Genomic DNA, 25735 nt, shown 5'->3' on the forward strand with positions numbered 1-25735 from the left:
AGTAACGTAATCACCCACGTCACAAAAGAGCGCTTAAGTTGAATTCGTTTTGAACAAACGTGGCTACCGCTGGAGATCTGGGATGTTGTGATTCTGCCATCGAGTCTGTTTTAGAAGAGATCGACAGCGCATTAATTTTGAAAGAGGAACAGAGAGACGCAATCAAGGCATTTGTCGATGGAAAATATGTTTTTGCGTCCTTCCTACGGGATTCGGTAAAAGTTTAATTTATCAGCTGGCCCCGATGGAGTTGTAATCCTGAACGGAGAACTTCGTATATGCATTGCCCTTTAATGTTTCGCTCAAAAAGGTTGACCGTGTGAACAAGTACTCTCCCTACCCTTAAATTAATTTTACAACACCGGCAAAAATCGTTTGTATTCATTCTTCAAGCATACTTCAAGTCTGCTTGTAGTTTAGTTCTGTTGACAACAACTATGCGGTGCTTAACATACGTCACATACTCTGTTGCTCTGATTGGTTGTAGATCTATCCAATTGAGCGAAGTGCCAGGCTCGTTTGAAACACGCCCTGTAGTCAAAGCCCAACGGAGAGTTCTCAGACTCATATTCTGACTAGAATTATGAGTATGACAACGTCAGGCTATAAAAATAGATCTAGTCTTAGACTTAACTGTAACTTTAAGTCTGACTTGCCATAGACACTTCAATTTACTTGTTGCATAAAGCTTTAGTGTCAGTGACTAACGTAAGACTGACTTAGATAGCCTCCCAGCTAGAAATTGTACGTTCCAAGAACGTTCCCAGAACGTTCCCGTTGGTGTAAATGACGTTGCCTTATAACGTTCCCAGAACGTCCCATATTGGTTTCAATGTGGAGTTCTTTAAAGGGTAGGGGGACGTTATTTCGGGGCCTTTCAGGACGTTCTAGGAACGTTTAGGGAACCATTATAAGACCTTTCCTCTGTATCAATGCTAACCTTTGCAGAACCTATGTTGCAGAACATATCAAACCTTCAGGGACCAACCTATAATGTGTTTTCGGTCCTTATCCCGTTACCTGAACCACTATTGGAACAATATTGCTTAATCTTTATCGAAAATGAACACGTATAGGCTACATCAACTTTGATAGAAATATAAGGAGACCACCATGGGCTATTAGCAGTAGCTAAAGAGACACAATTCAAGTTAATGATCTTTTATTATCAGACTGGATGTTGATGCCATCAAGCTCTTAAAAGAACTCCAACACAGAAAAGAGAGAACAACATAACAGAGAAACATAGGTTGTGACCTAGTTCCGCGTCTTCCATGGGTCTCCGCCGCCCTCCAACTGCCAAAATTAGAAGAAAAAAATTCAGACATCACTGTTAAACCAGAATGTGTTAGCCTATGCAGTGGCGTAACTAGGAGTGCAGGGAGATGCAGCTGCACTAGGGCCCGTGGCGAAAGGGGGCCCGTCCTTGATCTCATGTAGAAGTGAGAACCCTACCTGAAGAACTGACCGGCCCCTCGGCCTCGCTCCGCGTAAATCGTCGAAAGGTTAACATATGAAACAGTCCGATCAACTCGCAAATATTTCTCAATTATGTGTCAGTTATTCTCAAATGCCCTAATAAACATTTCAACAATAGTCAGTCTTAACAACAGCAAATAATTCATTTTGCCTCATTTGCCTTTTACTGAATGAAACTATCTCGTTTTTATTTAGTAATATTGCCATCGAAAAATTGCAAGGATGTCTGGGTAATATGTTGTCAAAGATTCTATACCCCACCCACACATGTTGTGATCGTTTGCCATCCTGTTGTGTTGCATTGCGTTGTGTGTTGAGTAAGCGGTAAGTATACCCCCATGCCCTTCAAAAACAAAAGTGGCTGCAGGAAGCTGCATGAACGCAAAGCGCAGGATGAAAGGGTGGCAAAGCTGGCAAAATGATCTTCATTTGGATTTGTGGCGAGGTGTTCAAGAGGACGCTACGTCTGACCCCAGCCCAACAGCAATGAGTGAAACTCAGCCACCAGGGTAGGCTAATCACATAAAGTTTACTGTCTGGTATAGCCTAATTGAATGCATTTAGGCATGGCTATTAAACGTCATAAAATGCACGTATAGGCCTTTAGGCTAAGGCAGCAGCCAGGTTAGATATTGAAAACTATGTGCAGGATGTAGTCGGAAAATAGCTAAAGCTAGATAGGCTAAACGTTAAGCTAACATATCTAGCTAACAAAAATACAATTAAACATTCACAAATCAGTTCACAATGTGTATTGTAATACGCAGTGTTGGGAAAGTTCACTTTCTACATGAACTAGTTCAGTTCATAATTCAAAATGTTGAACTAACTTCAAAGCTCCAAATAATGAACTAGCGTTAGTTCAGTTCTTTTTTTCAATATGTTGCTGCCGTTGCCAGATTGAAATCTCTCAGTCTGCAATACCGCTCTCGGCCTCTACGCAACTTCGGCTTTCTCACACTTGCCAGGCATAGACAGTGTTTTCGTAGATGAAGAAAGAAAGCACACGCAGCGATTGACTGGTTGGGCAACCCTGGACACAGGACTTTTAACGGTGTGTTTTTCACCTGCAAGTCTCTAGAAATCTGGCACCTTATTAAACGAAATTAAAAAGAGTGAACGTGCCATTCATAGACACCAGAATGAATCGCTCATTCGGCAGTAGCCTGACACAGTAACAGTAGGCGTTCAGTTCACGTTCAAAAATGTTTAAAACATTTTAAAATTTTAAAACGATTTTGCACGAAAGCGGAATTGTAACTTTCAAACGCTATTTTGCCCTGCAAGACTGAATTTCTGAATTTCTACAGAATTTTTGCCTTTTTTGATTTTTACCATTCCTCACTTGTTGACAAATTGCCGTGTTTGTCTTCCTTAATGCCTAATACAACAACACTACAAATATCTTAGTCGTTGCATAACACACCCATTAGGCATTCAATACATTAAGTAAGACAAACACGGCAATTATTGGGTGTGCTATGCAACGAGTAAGATATTTGTAGTGTTGTTGCACTGGCTATTGGCTTTATATGTGCGCCTCTATTTTAATCGTGTTTTTTTTATATAACGTAGAATAAATGGACATATCATTTTTTATATAGGCTACCCACCTCTGTAAAATCCTCAAAGAACTAGGTTATGTGACAGGGAGTAGGAACACGTTCAATGCTAAGGTAGGCCCTACATCTTTTCTTCTTAACTCCACTTAAGTGCCCGGGGCAATTCACGCATTCATGAACGTTTTCTTATCTGGAAGTCATCATAGGATAAGACCAGAATTTAAGGATTTAACTTTCGCCTTTGCACATTTATTTTATTCTTCCCTTCTTTTCTTCTTAAATTTCGCCCTGGATAGCTTTTGCCTCTTCATTATTTCGTTCTACAAAGTTCTTGAACACACACACTGTAATCAAACGCCTCACTGTGCTACAATGTTCTGATAACAACAAGGAGGTACGTACCCCTTCCTTTTTTAAGGGGTACGTATACCTGGCTCATTTTACGCTAATGTTAGATTTATTTTTTGAATGTCAAAATACTGGTTGGAGATATAGAAGGGGGCGAAAAAAAAAAACTGGCCAGCAAAAAAAAAAAATACCGCCTGTAGGAAAGACCGCCCCTGAAGACACCAGTGTGAGACCAGACCCCCACCCCTCGCCCCTCGGCTTGAAGCAACGGCCCGGTGGATGTAGGTGGTATTGCATTTACGGTTAGGTGTCTTCCGGTCGTTTTTATTCTATTAACTCCAGTCAACATTTACAAAACTATCTCCCCAATAATTTTTGTTCGATTCTTGAACCTGGCTCATGCTACTAGCTTTTTCATGGAATAATTTTTCCTGATTTTTGCTAAGTTTGAAACCAATCCGAAATGGGTAAACTAGCACCCCATTTATTTGCCTACGTCAATAAAAGTTGCCTGCAAATGTGCTCGCGGATACTAGCAGGGCACGAGCACAAAAGTTCACATTGGCCGATAGCCAATTTACATTGACCTGAATGAGCCATAGACTTATATTGAATGAGCACAGGGAGAAATGGTTTATTAACACGTCTTGTTAGATCACGTTATATCCATTAATAGACGTTTGGTTTTCTAGGTTGAACATATAAAACACAGGTCACATTTCGACACTGATGTGAAATTGAAGGCAGAGTGAATTTCGTGGCATTTCGTTTGAATATAAAGTTGACAGTAAGCTATGGTAAGTCTGCATTATGGAAGATTTCAGTTACCAAAATAACTATTAAGCTTTCTTTGCCTCGCGAAAACAACGACGGAGCAGTTCATGTTAACAGTTCATTTCATCCGATACAATGCGTTGGAAATCATACTCATATCACGAAGAAAAAAAGCTACATGTGTGATGAGTTCCATCTAGAATAGCCCTATATTTAGCCCTATAGCCTATTTCTAAAAAACAAGTGAAAGGAATACTATACAGTGACAGAATACATTTCCGTTAAGTTTGCATCATGTGTTTGATTCTGCCCATAGATTCTGCAACTGCAATGCCTTAGCTCACACGCTCGTAACCATATAAATCTATGCTCGCGACTGGTTGTCGCAAAGTATGATTGCTTGAACGCTAGTTGCAAGTGTGCACGAGGTCTCGGAGCTAGGGAAAAAAAGAGCCACTGTTTAAAGCTCGACCGGAAGACACGGAAGTGGAAAGATGGCCGCGTCCTGTCTCGCGCTCTCGCTTGCCTCACTGCGCTACTGAGCACTTTTCATAGAAATGAATGGGGACGCCATCTTGGAAGACAAAAGTAGCTTACTCTAGTTATATTAGGTGCGTTCCACATGACCCGACTGCATGATATGAGTATTAGTTTTTAGTCAGCTTTGGGACAAAGGTTAAGAAACGGTTGACATTTCAAGGTGAAATTGCATGAAATTGCGCATGGTATTTCAGAATGTCTGCCTGTTTTACTAAACAAGTAATCAAAATGAAGACAGGCCAAAAGACTGTGCCTGGTTTCGAATCTGTGACCTTGCATTTTGCAGGACAACGTTTCAACCCATTGAGCTACCTGCAAGGCTGAGAAATTCTGGTCAGTTTCTGTATAAAAAAGAAAGCCGTTTCTCCTGCAGCATGGATTGTTCGATTCGGCCAAAGTTTAAACAGCTGTAATTCAATGATCTTTTGACATGTCAAGGTGAAATTGCGCATGGTACTTCAGAACAATGTCATCCTGTTTAACTAAACAGATATTCAAATTTAAGATGGGCCAAGCCACTGTGGCTTGATTTGATCCTACGACCTTATACTTTGTAGGTCGGCGTCCCAGCCCAGTGAGCTAATCTCAATGTTGAATAATTTTACGTTCAGTTACTGTATAAAAAAAGTAAGCTGTTTCTCCTGTGGTAAGCGAAAGTTGAAACAGCTGTAATTCAATCATATTTTGACATACCATTTACATTTACATTTATTCATTTAGCAGACGCTTTTATCCAAAGCGACTTCCAAGAGAGAGCTTTACAAAGTGCATAGGTCACTGATAATAACAACAAGATAGCCCCAAGCAGGTAGCCAAAAACAGAAGTACACATTGCGAAAAACCAAAAAATAAGTGCTAAAGGGCGCAAGTTACAATTACACAACATGAATCTCTAAGTGCAAGTGTACTTGTAGGAAAGCAATAAAAATAGGATGAAATAGAATACAACAGTTTAAATCAGCTACCACTAACCAACAAGAGCAACAGTCTAAGCAAGAGTCATTGTGATCCTTGAGGAAACTAGCGTTGGGTTCAGCAAACCATTCCTAAGTATCGTTGTACTCCCGGAACAAGTGCGTCTTGAGCCTTCTCTTGAAGGTGGAGAGACAGTCTGTGTCTCTGATGGAGGTGCGGAGTTGATTCCACCACTGGGGGGCCAGGCAGGAGAAGAGCTTGTGTTGGGACCGGGCGGTCTTGAGTGGTGGGACCACCAGGCGATTGTCTGAAGAAGACCGTAGGTGGCGGGTGGGGGTGTAAGGCTGCAGGAGAGACTTGATGTAGTCGGGTGCAGTCCCGTTCACTGCTCGGAAGGTCAGTACCAGGTGAAATGGTGTACGGTACGTCAGAGTGATGTCACCTTAAAGCCTATTAGGTTTGAAAAACAAGACATTTGAATTAGTGACACAAACATATTGAGTTAATGTGGACATTTACAGTGCCCTCCAAAAGTATTGGAACAGTGAGGCCAATTCCTTTATTTTTGCTGTAGACTGAAAACATTTGGGCTTGACATCAAACGATGAATGTGAAACCAGAGATCAACGTTTCAGCTTTTATTTCCAGGTATTTACATCAGGATCTGATGCACAAATTAGAAAATATCACCTTTTTGTTCGAACCCACCCATTTGTCACGTGAGCAAAAGTATTGGAACATGTGACTGACAGGTGTGTTTTGTTGCCCAGGTGTGTCCTATTACATACATTATTCAATCAATAAATACCACTGAATGTCTACACTCAGGTTCAGATTGGGTAAGATAGGTTTTGTCTATGCAGACTGTATTCAGAGGTGAAAACAACATGAAAACCAGAGCGCTGTCTTTGGGTGAAAAACAAGCAATTGTGAGTCTTAGAGAAGATGGAAAATCAATCAGAGCCATTGCAGAAACATTGGCCATAGCCAGTACAACCATTTGGAATGTCCTGAAGAAGAAGAAAACTACTGGTGTACTAAGTAACAGACGTCGAACAGGTAGACCAAGGAAAACATCAGCAGTTGATGACAGAAACATTGTGAGAGCTGTAAAGAAAGACCCTAAAACAACTGTTAGTGAGATCAGCAACAACCTCCAGATGGCAGGAGTGAAGGTATCACTATCTACTGTTCGCAGAAGACTTCATGAACAAAAGTACAAGGGCTACACCAGAAGATGCAAACCACTCATTAGCAAGAAGAATAGGAAGGCCAGGCTGGAATTTGCCAAAAAGTACAGAGATGAACCTCAAAAATTCTGGGACAAAGTTTTATGGACTGATGAGACAAAGATTAACTTTTACCAAAGTGATGGAAAGGCTAAAGTTTGGAGAAAGAAAGGAACTGCTCATGATCCCAAACACACAAGCTCATCTGTGAAACACGGTGGAGGTAATGTCATGGCTTGGGCTTGCATGGCTTCTTCTGGGACGGGCTCATTAATCTTCATTGAGGATGTAACACATGATGGCAGCAGCAAAATGAACTCGGAAGTCTACAGAAACATTTTGTCTGCCAATTTAAGGAAAGATGCAACCAAACTGATTGGCAGAGCCTTCATCATGCAGCAAGATAACGACCCAAAACACACTGCCAAAACAACAAAGGAGTTCATCAGGGGCAAGAAATGGAAGGTATTAGACTGGCCAAGTCAATCTCCAGACTTAAACCCTATAGAGCATGCATTTTACCTGCTTAAGAGGAGACTGAAGGGAGGAACCCCACAAAACAAACAACAACTGAAAGAGGCTGCAGTGAAAGCCTGGGAAAGCATCAAAAAGGAAGAATGCAAAAGTTTGGTGACGTCAATGGGTCACAGACTTGCTGCAGTTATTGAAAGCAAAGGATTTGCAACTAAATATTAAGTCTTATTCACTTAAATATGTTTTAAGTATATCTGTTCCAATACTTTTGATCACATGACAAATGGGTGGATTCAAACAAAATGTGATATTTTCTTAGTTGTGCATCAGATCCTGATGTAAATACCTGGAAATAAAAGCTGAAACGTTGATCTCTGGTCTCACGTTCATTATTTGATGTCAAGCCCAAATGTTTTCAGTCTACAGCAAAAATAAAGGAATTCGCCTCACTGTTCCAATACTTTTGGAGGGCACTGTACATAAATACACCCCGTCCGTCCGTCATCTGCTGCTTGTCCGGGGATCGGGTCGCGGGGGCAGCGACCTAAGCAGGGAGGCCCAGACTTCCGCTCTCCCCGGCCACTTCCACCAGCTCTTCCTGGGGGATCCCGAGGCGTTCCCTGGCCAGCCGAGAGACATAGTCCCTCCAGCGTGTCCTGGGTCTTCCCCGGGGCCTCTTCCCAGTGGGACATGCCTGGAACACCTCACCAGGGAGGCGTCCAGGAGGCATCCTAATCAGATGCCCGAGCCACCTCAGCTGGCTCCTCTCGACACTGAGGAGCAGCGGTTCTACTCTGAGCCCCTGCCGGATGACCGAGCTTCTCACCCTATCTCTAAGGGAGACACCATGTCGCCTGTCGATCTCGCACTCCATTCTTCCCTCACTCGTGAACAAGACCCCGAGATACTTGAACTCCTCCGCTTGGTTCAAGACCTCCTCCCCGACCCGGAGATGGCACTCCACCCTTTTCCTGTCGATTACCATGGCCTCATATTTGGAGGTGCTGATTCGCATCCCAGCCGCTTCACATTCGGCTTCACACCGCTCCAGTGAGAGCTGAAGGTCGCGGCCCGATGAAGCCAACAGGACCACATCATCTGCAAAAAGCAGCGACCCGATCCTGAGGTCACCAAACCAGACCCCCTCAACACCCTGGCTGCGCCTAGAAATTCTGTCCATATAGGTAATGAACAGAATCGGTGACATAGGGCAGCCCTGGCGGAGTCCAACCCTCACCGGAAACAAGTTTGACTTACTACCGGCAATGCGGTCCAAATCCACAAAACATGTGTAGACTGGTTGGGCGAACTTCCATGTACCCTCCAGGACTCCGCGGAGGGTATAAAACTGGTCCACTGTTCCACGACCAGGACGAAAACCACATTGCTCCTCCTGAATCCGAGGTTCGACAATCCGACGGACCCTCCTCTCCAGGACCCCTGAATAGACTTTCCCAGGGAGGCTGAGGAGTGTGATCCCCCTAAAGTTGGAGCACACCCTCCGGTCCCCCTTTTTAAAGAGGGGAACCACCACCCCGGTCTGCCAGTCCAGAGGCACTGTCCCCGATGTCCACGCGATGTTGCAGAGTCGTGTCAACCAAGACAGCCCTACAACATCCAGAGCCTTAAGGAACTCCGGGCGGACCTCATTCACCCCAGGGGCCCTGCCACCATGGAGCTTTTCAACCACCTCGGCGACCTCAGCCCCAGAGATAGAAGGGCCCCCCCCCCCCCCGATGTCCCCAGACTCTGCCTCCACTTCGGAAAGCGTGTTGGTGGAATTAAGGAGGTCTTCGAAGTATTCTTTCCACCGATCCAGGACGTCCCCCTCCATGGCCTCGCCGAACTCCTCCCATGTCCGGGTTTTTGCCTCCGCGACCGCCAAAGCCGCGTTCCGCTTGGCCTGCTGGTACACATCAGCTGCCTCTGGAGTCCTACCCGCCGATAAAGTCCGATAGACCTCCTTCTTCAGCTTGACGGCATCCCTCACCTCAGGAGTCCACCACCGGGTCCGAGGGTTACCGCCGCGACATGCACCGACCGCCTTGCGGCCGCAGCTCCGGTCAGCCACTTCAACAATGAAGGCCCGGAACATGGCCCATTCGGACTCAATGTCCCCGGCCCCCCCCCGAGACATGATCGAAGCTCTCCCGGAGGTGGGAGTTGAAGCTCCTTCTGACAGAGGGTTCCGCCAGCCGTTCCCAGCAGATCCTCACATTACGTTTGGGCCTGCCAGGCCTGACCGGCGTCCTCCCCCACCATCGAAGTCAACTCACCACCAGGTGGTGATCAGTTGACAGCTCCGCCCCTCTCCTCACCCGAGTGTCCAAGACATGCGGCCCCAAGTCCGACGCCACGACTACAAAGTCGATCACCGAACTGAGACCTCGGGTGTCCTGGTGCCAGGTGCACATATGGACACCTTTATGCTTGAACATGGTGTTCGTTATGGACAAGCCATGTCTAGCACAGAAGTCCAACAACAAAAGACCATTTGGGTTCAGATCGGGGGGGCCGTTCCTCCCAATCACGCCCCTCCAGGTCTCACTGTCATTGCCCACATGAGAATTGAAGTCCCCCAGGAGGACGAGGGAATCCCCGGGAGGAGCGCTTTCCAGCCCCCCCCCAGAGACTCTAAAAAGGGTGGGTACTCTGAGCTGCCATTTGGTGCATAAGCACAAACAACAGTGAGGACCCGTCCCCCCACCCGAAGGCGGAGGGAGGCTACCCTCTCGTCCACCGGGGTGAACCATGATGTACAGGCGCCGAACCGAGGGGAAACAAGTATTCCCACCCCGGCTCGACGCCTCTCACCAAGGGCAACTCCAGAGTGGAAGAGAGTCCAGCCCCTCTCAAGGAGACTGGTTCCGGAGCCTATGCTGTGCGTCGAGGCGAGGCCGACTATATCTAGCCGGAAACTCTCTACCTCGCGCATCAGCTCAGGCTCCTTTCCCGCCAGCGAGGTGACGTTCCACGTCCCTAAAGCTAGCTTCTGCAGCCGAGGATCGGACCGCCAAGGCCCCCGCCTTCGGCCGCCGCCCGTGTCACACTGCACCGGACCCCCATGAGCTCTCCTGCGGATGATGAGTCCACTGGAAGAGGGTCCCACGTTGTCTCTTCGGGCTGTGCCCGACCGGGCCCCATGGGAAAAGGCCCGGCCACCAGGCGCTCGCCATCGAGCCCCACCCCGGGCCTGGCTCCGGGGGGGGAGGGCCCCGGTGACCCGCTTCCGGGCAGGGGCAACTGAGAACCAAAACTGTTGTTTTTCTTCATGGTAGGTTTTTTGAGCCACGCTTTGTCTGGTCTTTCACCTGGAACCTGTTTGCCTTGGGTGACCCTACCAGGGGCATAAAGCCCCCGACAACATAGCTTCCAGGATCACTAGGACACGCAAACCCCTCCACCGCGGTAAGGTGGTGACTCAAGGAGGGGTAAATACACCCCTTTCAGCCATTTTGTACTTGATTCAATTGCCTTAAGTAACATTTTTAAATACGTCAATGATACATATATGTACCAAATTTCAAGTCAATTAGACCTTTTGTTCAAGAGAAGAGGACAATTATCACTGTACAGGAAAATCCATCATGGCGGACCTTATGGGTCCTTGAGGCTTTTTTGTTCTTCATGAAAAATGAGGCATGCACACCAAGTTTCAGAAGAATTGGAGCAATGGGGTGGAAATGCAATCACTCTGAAAAGTGGACATTTGGGTGTTGCCTGTGGCACCCCCTATGGTCTGATGTGGGCCAGTCTGTGTTTGGGCCGTAGTTGTGGCATGTTGTATCAATATGTCAAATTTCAAAACTTTTTACCAATGTGTTTATGAGATAAATTACAAGAATAATAATAATACCAACAATTACAATAGGGTCATCCTGACGGAGGAACCCTAATTATAAGTAATTTAAGAAAAAGTAAGAAAAAAGCGCTTGATCGGCCATGACTGACATCAACTACTCTCACCGGTCGTTTCATGCAGCCGCAGTACATGTCGAACGCACCTATTAACTCTATGTGTGAGACAGATGCGGATTCATTTGATCTTCAGTCATTGGCTGCACTTGGCAGCGGGTAAACCATTAGAAGAAGAGCTCCCCACTCATAGACTGGAGTTGGCTCCATTAATTATAATTTTCATTCCTTTTATTCCCGTCATTCCTAAGAAGTATTTGAAAAAAAGGGTCAGATCTTATGATCTTGAAGATAAAGAAATGTGATGAAGAAATGTATAGGCCTACATACATATAGCATCAATAGTAAAAGCCTACATTTGTTTTGACATTAGTTACAAATGCTAAAGGAGATACATTTGCAGTACTTAGGCTAGCATAATACAATAAAATCATTATAATAGATGTGTCATATATTGGATATGCCCATCAACAACTTGTAAAACATTGTATTTGAACTGTTATGTGCAAAATGGTCCATATTATTCAGAGGTTGAACATCATGTGTTGCCGTTCTGTTTTTAGTGTCGGACAGATCCAACATTGTGAAAGTTAGATTGATTGGCCAATATTTCTGGTATTTTTCTAGTGAACAAGGTGTAAAAGACTATTGATTAGAAATTTGACTAACTTAACAGATTCAAATGACTCCGTAAACTTTTCAAATGACATTGCTGAGAAAGATGCCTTTTCAGACTTCAGTCTATCTTCACCTGGACCTCTGTCTATTTACTCAGTTTATTGCAGGTACAGTCACCAGTTAGCTCAATTATTATTTTTATTTTTTTACAATTGAGAAACCATTTATGATTTAACTTCACTATATTTTATATTTTTTGTGTTGTTCATGTGTCACTTAAGACCAATCCTGGTGCTACAATCGTTGTGGCAAGTAACTTCCCATTGTCTTTGAAAGCTACTGTCAATATTCAGCTAATATTTGGTTGTTTATCTTCAATACCTTTTCTCTTTCCTTAGTTGAATCTCCTTTTTATTGGCTTGCCCTTCTCTACTTAGTGTGGGAGCATTAGCCAGTCGTCCATCAATATTGATACAACTCAGTTGACCTTTTGGGTCCAGCCCTCAACCACCTAACCTTCAATAACATCTCTCACCCATACAGTATCAAGTACCTTGTCGTCAACAATTTGTCTTCAACAGATTGCGGCCAGTCAGGATAGGCCGCAATCTGTTGAGTATATGGGCTTGCATTTGGTTGTTCCAAACTTTTCCTCCTCAGTCTCTCACTTGACACCATGTAACAGATCTTGTTTTTCTTCATCTCAGACAATCTTCGATCTTTCAATTATTTTTCCTCCCTCTTAGGTGCAGCTCTTTCCTAAAACTCTGAGGTATGTAGACATTTACCACCTACTTCAAGATCACAACAACTGCACAGTCTATGGCTCACCAGGAGTAAGAAGTGACAGCAGCCGTTCCTGCCCCTCACTCTACCTACTTGCACTCACACTTTTGTTTTGCCTGGGTTGAGGTAGAGAAAAAAGATGCCTGAACTCTGATACGACAACTCTTCATAAAGGATAGAAGATATTAGGCTCACAGAAAAGGGAAAGGCAGAAAAGAGCATAAAAAAAGAAACAAAAAGGAAATGAACTTCAATTAAACCAACCCTGTCGATGTATACTTTACTAACTTGTCACAAGATTTACCTGAGAGCTTAAAAGAAAAGGCACAAATGTTTGTTGATTAACCAAAGGTTTACTCAAATGATATGCTGATGTTTCAAATCCCACATCATAATATTTGTAATATCTGGCACAAAGTCATTGTCTATCCCTAAGGTGTACATGAAAGTTATGAATAAGCAATAAAACAGTGATGCAATGAAATGAAGGACTTGACAGTGAACTTCATTGTTGAAGTATAACTTTATACACAAGCTGATAATTGAGGTTAGTATACATATGTTCGTAGGTCCTTCTACAACCCTTTGTCATAGCACCCCCTTCCTCCCCACTTCGCCCTCCATCACTTTCTGATAGAAGACTCTCTCGTTTCCACGGCGAGCCCTGCCTTCTCTACTACGAGGACTGTTGACTCTGCCCCTACTCCTCTCCCCTCGCCCAGCCCAGGGGTGGTGGTACAGGCCCTCCGGGGCATCCCATTGGTCAGTTCCTCTGCAACGCCTCTCCTGCCATTGGCCAGGCTGTTGACCCGAAAGAGGCCCCCATCTCTTCCCACGTCCCCTCTCAGAGTTTTGAGCACCTCTTTGGCCATCGGTTTTCGAATCATCCAAGCTTAATTTGCTGCCGGAATGTCCATTTCCAGATTCCGGAACTCCTTGTTGGCTTAGGACTACGTAGCCCTCCCCTTCTGCCTTCACTGGGTGGGTTAGCTGTGAGTTTCCTGGTTTCTGATGACTTGGGCTACCCTGAAGCTTTACTTTTGTTGGTGCATCAGAACAATAGGCAGAAAAATTCTGGAAGTGGTCATGTTCCACTGATGACAGAGTGAGTTTTTCCAGGTGCTCCGTGGGAGGAGTAGGTATCCAATTATGAGGCCTCCCCCCTCCTGCTCTCCTGAACCCTTTAGATTGACCCCGTCGCCTGTGACCTGGACCGCTCCTGCGATGTGATTGGCCAGAGTGCTGCTGATCTTGAGTGGCACTTATTTGATTTGGAAAAGCAGCAGGATGGGAGGGCAGAGATTGGCTCAGGGTGACATCAACTTCGGTGCTATCACTTGTATCAGGCTGTAAAAGACAAAAGTGATGTGGGAGAAGTATTTCCTATGTTAATCACAATGTGTAGATCACTTATTGCTATTATTTATTAATATAACTCTTTTCCTGCTGTAACTTGTATTGTGTACTGATTACAGTCATGTGTCTGAGTGTTGGCTGCATGTTATCTTTGTTTTGTTTTTATTAAGAAAATTGTGCCCACTGACCTTCATGTCTCAGTGATTGCCTATGTGCGAGTTACTCTCTTTCCAATTAGCTGGTTGTCTAATATTTATAAACCCAGAACCTGAACTTAAAGTCACACCATTCTATTGAAGATGGACAATTCTTTTTTCTTCAGGTGATAAGATTATAAAACTTCAGTTTTACTCACATGAAACTTCAGGTTTACTTACAAAAGAGACATCATAAGCATCTGTGTCCCTACCTCATTAATATGTATGAGGAAGCGGTTAGACTCGGCCTCCGTGTCAATAATGCCACCCTTGGCCCTCTGTCGCTCCAAAAGCGTCTGATATTCCCGCCACTTCTTCCGAAACTCCGCTCCAAGTATTGCTCCCTCCATCTGATTTCAAGACATCCAGTCAACAAGCTTGAACTTGAACAACCAGCAGTAGCGGTTAGAACCGAAACTGTACTGTACTGTAGCGAGTGGTACGTGCCAGTGGAGCGAGTGATACGTGACAGTAGCTAGTGGTACATACCAGTGCCTCCACTTGCACGTGACAGTAGCTAGTGGTACATGTGAGTGCCTCCACTGGTATGTGACAGTAGCTAGTGCCTCTACTGGCACATGAGTTACTGTTCTGTTGATAATGGTACGCAAGTGTCTCGTGGCAGTTGCATTGCAATTCTATGCATCCTACATTTGCATTTCGATACTCTGAGTAAATATAGTTGTTAATAATAGTTCATTATTTTCATATGAAGAACCATGTAAATAAATGACACCCATGATTGCAAATGTGCTTTATGGGTATTATACATATTGCAAACTACAAACTCTCCTGGATGCAAATCTGTTTAAATCACTCATATCTTTATCACAACTGAAGTTACATCATTTTAAAGTCGACCTGTGTCAAAAAGTGATAAGAGAGAAAATCATTTTGTTCGTAATGAGGTTGTGAATGTAAATGTCAGTTTAAGTATAGGCTACATGAATAACTTCTCAGCAAGTTATTTTTAAGTTTAACAAAAGTTGTTAGGGGCTGCTGCAGCACTCAAAAGAGCAGGCAAACTGAGCATTTGATTTGACATGGCTTGAAAATCTTGCTAGCTGACATGTCCAAAAAACGTTGAAATTGACAGTTTTTCATAAGTAATCATATACTTTTTGTACATTACAATAAAGTTTAGGGTGTCAACTATACAAAACATCTCAAATGTCAATTTTGACTAAAACGATTTTCTATCTGTTATGACTTATAGCCTACAATGAGCGGCCGCGACATCCAACGGGTTTCCATAGGCCGCCACACATATTTGAAAAATAAAAGTTTATAGCCTGTTCTCCTATTCTAAAATGGCCGCGGGGCAGTTACATGACAGTAAACAAAAGCTGCAAGACACCCAATGCAACTGCCACGAGACCTTTGCATACCACTATCAACAGAACAGTAACTGTCATGTGCCAGTAGAGGTACTGGCACATACCACTAGCCACTGCCACGTACCACTCGCTCCACTGGCACGTACCACTCGCTACAGTACAATACAGTTTCGGTTCTAACCGCCTCACAACTAGCTCATCAATATAGCTGAATACTGTGATTATTGTTGCTTAGGCAGTGTGTTTGAGTTCAAGATACAGATGTTAAGACTTTCTGCCAACATACATTTGCAAAAAAGGAAAATGAATCTGCAAAGATAGACAACAGTACAAGTGTAATTCAAGGTTCACCTTTGGAAAGCATGGGGCAGGGGAAATCAGAAGTTGGTCAACATCATAAGTGAAGGGCTCTCTACACACTGGACAAACAACTGTTAGCTCCTACAAGAGGCAAAAAAAACGGCAGGGAGAATGCTCAATTTCATGTAACTGCTATAAAACAACTTCCACTAGGCCGGATGTTTCAAATGTAATCCATGCTTGGCCTACTACAGTAGTTCACAAAGTGGAGGGTGGCAGGTCACAACAGGGGCAGGTCTGAGACTGCATCAAACCATTTCTATAATATCTACAACATTGGCTTTATGCTTATATTATAAAATTATAAATAAAAGATTTTTCATGAGCTTAAAGTAAAAAAATTAATAAAATCCTCTCGTGAAGCATTGTGCGGCAAAAATGTCAACATTCTTGCCAGTGGAGAATGAGTTCTCACAAGCAGTGGAGACGCAAATGACTGGGGCAACACATACAGTTTATGAAGACTTGATTATTTGTATTTCTTTGAGCTGAATGCTTTTCTTGTCGTTTTGAATAATAATTCTGCATAGCTGCCCTTGTTTTTAGCGTAAAACAACTTTCTTTATTTGAATATTAGTTTTTTGTATCAAGGTTGGAAATAAGCACCATGGAAAGCGTACAAGTACTCTGCATTGTACAGCCTCGCAGTAGGCCTATATTTCATCAATGTCGTTAACGTGTCTACTATGCACACTCCCCCCACCACCCCGTGTTTAGAATACATTCCCGCAGCCAATGGAAATCTGTGCACTTTGTTTAATGTACAAGTGTTTAGTAATATGTTTAATCACTATGAAAATGACAGTTGCGAGTAATTAATGAGTAATTTTGCTGTGTTATTTCTGCACGTTTTGTGATTGGTTGTTTTGGAAGTTGGGGCCAGAGTGGGCCAAGCCCCCCCCCCCCCCCACTGGGGAACCGGGCCTGAGACAGGATATCTTTTTGACTCACCTCGTCCAACTTCTCCCTGGATTTATCTTCCTCCAGCTCCTTCTCCCGCTCTCGGAGCTCATTCTCAGAGTAGGTGATGTAGCGGCCCAAGCAATAGGAGTGAAAATAGTGGTAACAGCTTGTCTTAGTGAACGCTTCCCCTTCCTGGTCAAACAAACCAGCAAGCATACACGCCAACCACATATATATTTTTATTTTATATATTTTTGTTAGTCAACTTTCGGTAAAAGCTACTTGTAGGACTTCCCAGAAAGATGAAGATCGGCCCATTAGGGAGGGAACATATTTGACATGCATTTATTTTACTTGCTCATCCAGTTAAAATCCAGTATTAAAAGTGAAGATGTCAAACTAACTGGCTTGATGACTACAATCAAGATGGATATATCAACTTACCTTAAATCCATAAAGACAAATGACGCAGTTTCCATGGGGAATATTGCTCTCAGTCAAAATCTCTTTGGCTTTCTGAGATACAGAAAAAATAAGGGAGGAAATCGTCTAAGTACTTGATCTGATCCTAAGCATACTAGTCTTCACAAAGGTAGTATGCAGGATAATGACACAAATTATAGCCCCTTTTATACAAATCCCACAATATTGCAGGAAAGAAGACCAGTCAATATGCCAGCTTTGCTTGTTTAGACTGAACCAAACAAAGCCAGAATAATGCTGCCTTGTGTGTGCTTTTATTGCACTAATCCTGCAATGCCGGCTGTCCCTTTTACACAGATGTCGATTCAGCTCTGTGACTACTTCTGCTGCCACCTTATTGCTGGTACAACAATGACCCCCCATTCCATGTATGTACTTTTTACAAAGAACAGCAAGGTGGCATAAAGCCACAACATCACCAGCTTTAACAAGCTGTGTAAAATAACTCACCTCAATAAGCTGGTACAACACAGGTGAACCCAGACAAGACTCTGCCTCTGTTTGCAGACAATTTTGCACGCTGAGAGAGAAAGGGAGGGAGGGCAGGAAATGAATTAAATGACAGGACATACAGATAGGAAATCTAAGAGCAAATAGTCGTTGCTCAGCATTACAATTTCAATCTACAATACAGTAAACATTTTTATTAACAGATGTCAAATTGTAAATTGTGCATTCTAGACTAAAACAGGACCCAATAAAGGGCCAAAAACAAAACTGAAATATGAATTTGATATTATTAAAATGCATTTTACCAAAAGCAAAGTATTCCAAAAGATTCAACCTAGTTACCTTCTCAGCTTGTCATCAGAAAGCCCCCTGGGGTAATGTATGGATATGCAGGGAGGAGAAGATGGGTACTGACAGGACAAGAAAGACATCAGCCTGTAACATTTGGATGGTTCACACTTGGCAAGAGGCTGTTGTATTACAGTGTGGTATGAGCAAGCAAAATTATCAACCACCAGGGTAGTGATAGGAAATGTATTCTTGTTATAACCTGATGGGGCTGACATAACACTAAATCCCAGTTTCCCAGACATGGATTAAGCCTAATCCTAGAATTAAAACCTTTTTCAATGGAGATCTTCACTGAATTTTTCTCTTACTTTAGGACTAGACTTCATCCAAATCTGGGAAACTGGGACTAAGACTTATGTTGTGAATACTGTGAATTTATTCCAGAATGTGGCACAGTTCACACTGTCTTATCCAAAATAAGCATGAGTTAACACAAAACAAAGAACTGTATGACAATATTGTACAGTTCTCATATCTGTAAAGACCGTAACCTAGGAAGGGCCAATACCAGCTTCATGTAAGAAAATGGAACTCATTGTTTTTTGTGATGAAGTCATATGGTAATACCTGAGAGTCTAAACTCAAAGTTAGGGTGAGTCGGACAAACTGAGAGAGGGAGTCTTCAGCCGTGGAAGGGTATAACACCAAGCTCACCTCCCATCCCCTGCAGATATGTTCAAGGACAATGTCAGTGTGCACATAATGTCACACACTCAAACTCAGTCCACTATCAGTTATATCATAACATGTGAACATTGAACAATTGTGCACTGTATCTTTTGTTCTAAAATAATGTAAGATGTGTGACTGACGTGTCAATGTTACCAAATGGCCACGCTGGTAAACAAACTTTGGGAAAAATAATCAATTCACAAATTAAAGTGAAGCAGTATTAAAGTCACCCAACAATTATGATTAATATTTTCTATAAGATGGTTCCCACACAAAAAGTATTGAAACACTCTGAAAAGTGTCTAGGACCAAGTATGCAAATATCCCAGTTCACAACCACTGCTTGCTCTAAATTGATTAGTGAAAGAGCAGTGCGCATTAAGATGGCTAGCAATAGTATTGTATATTATCTTGGTTTAATGCATGCTCTTTACAAGTATGTCAATGGGCAGTGGCGGTTTTAGCTTGTAAAAATATTATTTTTTGAGTTGGGTGGGGGGCCAACTTCACGCAGGTACAATTCATAGTGTGTCAGATTTTACTAATTGCATTACTGTACAAAGTTAGAGGTTTGCTATTTGATAGATTCCCCCGTTCTCCCCTTCCTCCGGCTTCCAGTGAAGAGACCTGAGGCCAACCTATCCCCGTCCCCTTCCCCCATATCGTACTTCTGAGTGAGAGACCTGCCGGCAGCTTGCCTAGCTCCCAAACGAGAATTAGGGCGCCCACTCCGACCAGATGAATTGTCCCACAGTCCCAGACGGCGACATTATATAATTGACGTGACTTGCAATGAGCAATAGCAAAACTGATTGCGCAAATTTCACTTTCCCGATTTGTTTCGTGTTGCAGGCGCCCTGTGCAATTCTTAACTCAATGTATTTTATGTTGAATGTCTGCACATCCTGTACTAATATCCTGTTAGTACAGGATATTTACTCACCCGTCATCTCTCTTGATAACCTGCAGTTCTTCCAGGTAAATTGACTGAAGCACCTCAATTTCAGACAGCACGCTGTGAAGATGTCACCGTTTGTTATCCGTAGTGCTACATTTACTGGCAGACTGAATAAAAAAATGCTTTCATAATACACATTTATTGATGGGTACCTTGGGAGTTGACATACTATAATTGACAGACAGAAGCGATGTACAAAGTGGGGGTGACTACAGTAACTTACATGGATGCATGACCGTCGGTCAGCATAGATTAATCGTTTACTAGCACAATCACTACAGTACGGTACAGTACTACTAGTAACCAAGCTTCCATAATTTAATAGGAATTTGTAGCGAACAACTTTGTTATTGTGGTTAGTCTAGCTAACCTGCTGTACATGTCAAACTTGATCACGAAGGCTACATACACGTACAAACACAAACCATAGCTAGGTAGCGACATCAAATCACTGACCAGCAATACGTGGTCAGATTGTTACAAGTCTACTAGTAGTAGCTAGCTATTTATGGTTACTTGTTAGCGTTAGCAAAAATAACCATCTAGTTAACCTACTTAGTGCTAGCTAGCAAACAATCTTAAATTCCCGCAGACGTTTTAACGTCAGAAAACATGTATCTAATCATATACTTATTTGGTGAATCACTTGCGCGTTTTCCTTAATATATGAATCTCAATAAACACACACTAAGATCAGCAAACTCACTCGCTCTTTGCAGCCATTTTCGTTGTTGCATTACGATAGCCAATTGCGACCTACGTACCGTCGCTGGTTCCATAAACCGACTGGGGACCTATTTAACTGAGACACCTTGAAGCAGGCCTAGATCAGACCCACACCACCCAGACCCCATAGCCTGACGTTGTCATACTTATAATTCTAGTCAGAAGAAACCGCTCCGTTGGACTGTGAGTATGGGGCGTGTTTCAACTGAACCCGGAAAAAAATGCCTCTTTGCTAAATTGGATAGACGTACAACAAATCAGAGCGACATTTTATGTTGTTTGTTGAAAACGAATTAAAACCAATAGACCAATTATTTGTTTGTAAACAATCGGGATGCGCGCGCACTGTGGCTGCAGAAAACCGGGAAAGGATAGCATTTTAAATGGCAAAAGGACCACATGGATCATACAAATAGTTAGATTTAAAAAGACCAAAAGCGTCGAGGAGGACATGCCTAATGGAGAGAAAGCGATTACCCAATGATCTGTTGCATCAGAATTTTGATTTGGGTCACGAAAGTCTTGAAATTTGAGTGAGAATGTCGCCCGGTACAGACCGCATAGTCGAGCGGCAACCATGTCTTCACGTCATGTCACAAAGTTCATAATTGTACACTTTTACAGTCAATTCTACATCTAAAAAGTCGAGCATGGCAGCTTTCAAGAGATATTGGAATTCTGCTTTTAGTCAGCTGGTCCGATTATTTTTCTGATTTGTTTAAACTGGCAATCTGAGTGAGACTACATCCCAGTTACACTGTTTTGACGTTAGCCTCAGTCAGACTCGCTCATTGGCAGTGTGCACAATGTTGTATCTCACTCCATTCTACACCAGAAACGTCAGGGAGGACTGCCTAATGTAGATACGAGTCTGGTGAAGATAGCCAGAATCTCGGATTTCTTTAACCTGTCTGTTTCATTCGTCATTTGCCTGAGAAAGCGTGCCATTGACTGACATGTCAATGTTACCAAATGGCCACACCGGTAAACAAACTTTGGGAAAAATAATCAATTCACAAATTAAAGTGAAGCAGTATTAAAGTCACCCAACAAGTCACCGTAACATTGACTGACGTGTCAATGTTACCAAATGGCCACGCTGGTAAACAAACTTTGGGAAAAATAATCAATTCACAAATTAAAGTGAAGCAGTATTAAAGTCACCCAACAATTATGATTAATATTTTCTTTAAGATGGTTCCCACGCAAAAAGTATTGAAACACTCTGAAAAGTGTCTAGGACATGGAGTGTATCTCACTCCATTCTACACCAGAAACATCAGGGAGGACTGCCTAATGTAGATACGAGTCTGGTGAAGATAGCCAGAATCTCGGATTTCTTTAACCTGTCTGTTTCATTCGTCATTTGCCTGAGAAAGCGACCTCCGTTAGCCAGGCTAGTTTTGCCCGATCACTTGGACAGGCTATTTAAGGGTATCGGGGTCAAGTGACTTTTGTGCATAGACAAGTGAACGTAAATGTATTTGTTGAAGACCTTAAAGCTTACAAAGGTTTGGAGGCCTACAATCAGATAGTGTGTGGATGGGAGAGGGAGAAGCAGTACCAAGTCCTCAACGACCGTTGTGTTGTGAAGGCCAAAGTAAGTATTGCAATAGCGTCTTAAATCAACCTAACCATAACTGTATGATATCATTGCAATACTCAAGGTGTACTAGTAGCCAAGTGACACTCAATCGTGTTTTTCTTTTCATTTCAAAGACCCCCAGTTTGCTATGTACACTGTACACTATCTGAGTTAGTTTCATAAGATAAGATAAGCCTACATGTTATTATCTTGGACATGTTTTGGTGACCTTTTCGGTTGTTTAGACATGGCTACAGTTGTACCAAAGAGTGTAGAATTTACGTTATTTTCGTTGTACTCCGTTGCGTTGTTTACATCGAGTGCCTCCAAGATGGCCGCGCATCCGGGTTACTACCCAGAATGTGACGTCCGTGAAAACCCTCTATTGATCGACAGAAGTACAAAATGCAATAGCCTGGCAGAGTTACGTGCAACAGGACATTTGTTTGGCTATCAAAGAATGTAGCAAATAGTAGGCTACTTAGGCAAAAGTATTTCGTGTTAAATGTAAAAATCGATAGCCAAACAACTATCCTGGGGTGCGTTTCCCGAAAGCATCGTAAGCCTAAATTGATCGTATGAGTCCATCGTACGATGGTTCTTAGTTGTACGGGCCTTTTCCCGAAACCATCGTAGCTAAAGAGGCACTTGAAATCGTCGTAGATTAACGAGAGCTCCAGACCAGTCATAGATCGCTAAGTGCATTGTAGCACAGAGACTCAGTGGAGACACACGTAGGCCGACCATGAAAACTACATTAAACTCATGCTGAAAGTTACTTCCGATGGAAAATAAGATTCTTTTGGTCCTCTTTTTAACCCAGTTACGCTGGAACTGGGATATTTCTTAGTGAACCATACAAGTTTAACTGCCGAAAAAATATCAGAATCCGGTTTATTCTCAAGTAAATTTAGGTTACACAAAATAATTTGATTTAGTGGGTTTGGCGCATGCAATGAAGGTATTTAAAAAACAAATGTCTGTCTTATTCAAAATACTATAACATTGAAATTTGGCTGTTGTAATGTGAAATAGTAACTAGAAATGCATTAACGTAACGCTTTTACGAGTACAATAACACAACAACAATTGAACATTGAAGATGTTTATTAGAATTATAGGGCTGGTAGCACGCCAAGCCCGGTGGATGAAGAGGCTGGTGGCAGAGCCGAGCCTGATGTTAGGAGATGGTGGCGCCCAGGAAATGGAAAGACTCCACAGGGTTGACTGGGAAGTCACACAGGGTGAAGGGGCTGAGAGGGAGTGAAAACTCGTACAAAAATCATAAAAGCCATTGAAGATAGCCTAAGTCCTGCACTGCAGACTTGTTCCCTCTGATATGGGGAATTGGATGTGGTCTGGGATGTGGCAAAGTAATGCAGTTGTGACAGCCTGCACAGATCTTGACACTGAGGCCTTGGCCAGCCCATGTCCATCTCCAATAACCTCCAGAAAACTGCCAATGGCATAGAACCTTAACACTGCCAGTAGTTGGGTTACAGGGGTCAGTGCAAATGACCTCCTTGTTAGCCTCTGAAGGTCTGCTTCTATGTGGGTCAGGAGCATCATGATATCATGATGTCATCTGACATATCTTACACTCATAATGAGTATAATTGATCAACCATCAATTAAAGTAGAGTTGATTATTCATGTCAGAAACAATGATTCCATGTTGAAGACATGGGTTATTCATTACTTATGTGTTTGTCATTTGTAACAATGTCATTTGTGGCCAATATGTGAGAATTATGAGTTTGCAAACATGGTCTTGGGAAGCTGTTGGCCTATGCATGATTGTAGATATAGTCAGCACTAGAAAATAAGACAGTAAATATGTTGGATTGAGATGCTTGTATTTGTACATTGAATTGTTAAGGCTGCTAGCTGGGACATGCCATGTGTGATACCATTCATATGCATGTTTTTTAACCTTGTAGTTCAATCAAGTAGTAAATATAGGACTCATATATATATATATATATATATATATATATGCCTATGGAAAGTAGAGTACCAAGAAGAGTTAAAAACCAAGGCACAAGTAATTGGAGAAATAGTTGTTTTGTGGGAGTTTGTTCTACCTGCTCCTGCTCCTCACATGGATCTATAAGGTAAACATGTAAGAATTGGACAGGCAACACTGAATATATGATACAATACACAATTCAGCCTTTACTTAATTTAAATAAACATTGTATGCATAAGTCTATAAGGTAACCTAAATGTGACACTACCTTGTTGATTGGGCAGAAGAATAGGCACAGAAATGGAGGGCCTTGTGAACTTCATCTCTTCAAACAAAACCTTCCTCACCTCAATTTGGAGACGAGCCCACTTAATTTCCAAGACCTCCTATTGGTATTTAGCATCTTGTGTCGCTGATTGCAAGGTCCTAACACCGGTGTAAAACTCAGATGCAGCATAGTTTGCACGTTCACCTTATTGTCTTTACCTTCATGTAGCATCACATTGAAAAGTACTCAAATAAGTAGCCTATAATAAATGTAAAGTTTTCTGTAGCGACAGAAATTTTTTTTTTGTGTACCGTAATTCGTCAAATATTTTGGTTAACGTTTTAATTTTAAAGTCTTAAAGTTTCGTTGAATCACAATTCAGAATTCAGTACAATGGACAGCGTCTTGTTAAGTGCAACTTAAGAGACACGTACGATGGTTCTCCTTACGAGCATGTTCGGGAAACGCACGTAAGAAATAACGATGGATCGTTATTTTCATTGTAGAGAACCCTTGTAACAGCTACGATCCATCATTATCGGGAAACGCAGCCCTGGTCCACGTTACTCTGTCATTGTGGCATTTCGTTCTTCTGTAGTGGACTATTAGTTTTTTCTTCTGAAAAGTCCTGCTTCCTTCAATTGCGTTTTTAGCGTGCGCATAGGCAACTTATTGTGAAACGTTAACAGCATATCTAAAATTATTTCATAGGAATGACCCTGATTAAAATAAAGAGTAGTGTCATGACTCTGAATTGTTAACACAAATGTTTCCTCTTTCCTTCCAACCAAAACGATCAAGTTAATGATAATGACAGAGTTACGTAGACTTGGCTATCGATGTTTAGCCTACGTTTAACACGCAATTTATGCTTTTTTGCATATGTAGCATATGCTACATGCTTCGATACCTATATAAATGTCCTGGTGCAAGTAACTCTGTCAGGCTATTGCATTTTGTACTTCTGTCGATCAATTTCTTATTTCTTGTTAGTTAGCCTACTGCATCCAATCAGCGCTGAAGTGTAGTACCTACTCTTTCCGTTCAGAGTTAATTTAATGTGTTTTTGAGTTAATGTAATGTCGTTTTCCATTTGTTTTTGTATTGGGGGGAGGTGGGCCGAATCCCAATACTCCCCCTTACCCCTTCCCCTTACCCCTTCCCCTTAGTTTTGCGCGTTCCCGTGAGAGCTAGTGGTGTCTCTCTCTTACTCTTTTGGAGCTAGGGGTAGGGCTAAAACTAACCCCTTAAAACCAAGTAAGATCGGTAGCTTACTTGAAACCTATGGGGCTACGTAAATCCTGCGCGACCGGCAACAATGGCGGCCAGATCATCCAGAGTCCGATAAATGTAGTATTTTCGGCTTAATTCATTGATAAAAAAATCATTATAAGCCAGGCTACCAGACCCCCAGCCCCTGACCCTGGTGGATGTAGGTGGTATTGCATTTTCGATTTGCTATCCGACTCGTCAAGTCGTT

The 25735-nt window shown here is 42.7% G+C and overlaps 1 protein-coding gene across 3 annotated transcripts; it reads right to left on the reverse strand.

Moving 5' to 3' along the window:
- Positions 1 to 13144: 13144 nt before the first annotated feature.
- Positions 13145 to 20575, reverse strand: rnf25 (ring finger protein 25). Of its 3 annotated transcripts, XM_047037959.1 has the most exons (10): positions 20414 to 20574; positions 19693 to 19764; positions 18645 to 18741; positions 18069 to 18136; positions 17727 to 17796; positions 17238 to 17309; positions 16842 to 16985; positions 15882 to 15971; positions 14406 to 14543; positions 13145 to 13987 (listed from the first exon to the last, which is right to left on the reverse strand). In XM_047037959.1, the coding sequence occupies exons 1-10, from the start codon at positions 20428 to 20430 to the stop codon at positions 13229 to 13231; spliced, it is 1527 nt and encodes a 508-aa protein (XP_046893915.1). In that variant the 5' UTR covers positions 20431 to 20574; the 3' UTR covers positions 13145 to 13228. The 3 variants fall into 3 exon arrangements, with proteins under 3 accessions (XP_046893915.1, XP_046893916.1, XP_046893917.1); XM_047037960.1 differs by lacking the exon at positions 15882 to 15971 and having other exon boundaries at positions 20414 to 20575; XM_047037961.1 differs by lacking the exons at positions 19693 to 19764; positions 20414 to 20574 and having other exon boundaries at positions 18069 to 18161; positions 18645 to 18705.
- Between the last annotated feature and the right edge of the window lie 5160 nt (positions 20576 to 25735).

The sequence above is a fragment of the Hypomesus transpacificus genome, chromosome 17 (genome assembly GCF_021917145.1).
Source record: "Hypomesus transpacificus isolate Combined female chromosome 17, fHypTra1, whole genome shotgun sequence".
Taxonomy (NCBI): Eukaryota; Metazoa; Chordata; class Actinopteri; order Osmeriformes; family Osmeridae; genus Hypomesus; species Hypomesus transpacificus.

What these genes read in the sequence shown, in the direction of transcription:
- rnf25 (XM_047037959.1), bottom strand. An exon ending in CTTTGAGTTTAGACTCTCAG is followed by an intron (nt 18,137 to 18,644) that starts GTATTACCATAT and finishes TTGTCCTGTCAG; the next exon opens with TACCCATCTTCTCCTCCCTG. An exon ending in CTGCCCCATGCTTTCCAAAG is followed by an intron (nt 14,544 to 15,881) that starts GTGAACCTTGAA and finishes TCTTGAAATCAG; the next exon opens with ATGGAGGGAGCAATACTTGG.